Here is a 974-nt window from a genome sequence, read left to right as displayed (position 1 = left end):
GTTGGAGTCCAGGTGTTTTCAGTCCTTCAGTGATCCACAGAAATGTTTTCCCTGGAAAGGGTGGGATAATCTCTCTAGTTTCCCAGTACTCACTGCAGAGCAGAATTCCAGCGAGCCAGTGGGTAGACGCGGGGGTGGTCCAGTGGTCATCTCACCCCTCTTGGTGCTTGGTTCTTGTCCTGCCAGTGGCAGAGGAGAGACAGGACTGAGTGGTATTGCGGCCCCTAAGCAGAAAACGAGGTTGGGGTAAATTGGGGCACTCCAGTTGTTGCTGGAGCAGTGCCTTTGGCCCTCAGCTGGTCCCTCTAAAGGGAGAAGGACCAGGTTGCTCTTGCTCAGCCTGACAAGATGCCTTGCTCCCGCTGTCTCCCAAGATCTCTTTCATAGCAGCTTCATTGGGAAGAGCCTCCCAGCTCCACACAGACTCCTGGAACTGTCATGTCAGAGCATGCTGAGGGATGAAGCCTCGGCCATCGCTGCTCTGGAGTGGCTTCCTATGGAGCGCTTCCCACCTCTGTTCATGGCAGCCTTCGCTGGGAAGCACAGCAGAGTCCTGAAGGCCATGGTGCAGGCTTGGCCCTTCCCCTGCCTCCCTCTCGGGGCCCTGATGAACCATCGGCAGCCTTACCAGGATATCTTGCAGGATGTGCTAGAGGGACTCGATGCCCTGCTTGCCCAGGATACTCGACCCAGGTATGGGGGACTCAGTAGCCTGGTAGCACCCTGGGGATCTGAGCAGTTACAGCTGGGATCCGGGAGTGTTCAGGGCCAAAGGGAGAGCTGAGGCAGGCCTTGGAGCCACTGCTGGGGTCATTCTGGGAACAAGCTTTGGCTATACATACGGCTGATGAAAATGCCGAGGATGAGCGAAGGGACAGGAGCCCACTCCTTCCTGGTGGCACCTAAAGGTACCAGGAATGGGGACCATGAAGGATCCCAGTAGCACCAGGAGCAGCTGATTCCTGGGGCATGGA

At 57.0% G+C, this 974-nt stretch overlaps 1 protein-coding gene across 1 annotated transcript in view; it reads left to right on the top strand.

Moving 5' to 3' along the window:
* Nucleotides 1–374: 374 nt before the first annotated feature.
* The window catches only part of LOC107181946 (melanoma antigen preferentially expressed in tumors-like), a gene marked incomplete at both ends in the record, with an annotated part of 2,623 nt that continues 2,023 nt past the window's right edge, over nt 375–974 (top strand). Inside the window, one exon of the mRNA XM_015559263.1 lies at nt 375–693. Within this exon, the coding sequence (XP_015414749.1) occupies nt 375–693 (319 nt within the window). The remainder of the gene's footprint in view (nt 694–974) is intronic.

The sequence above is a fragment of the Myotis davidii genome, unplaced genomic scaffold, assembly GCF_000327345.1.
Source record: "Myotis davidii unplaced genomic scaffold, ASM32734v1 scaffold3534, whole genome shotgun sequence".
Classification (NCBI taxonomy): Eukaryota; Metazoa; Chordata; class Mammalia; order Chiroptera; family Vespertilionidae; genus Myotis; species Myotis davidii.
This window is presented reverse-complemented; position numbering and strand designations above follow the sequence as displayed.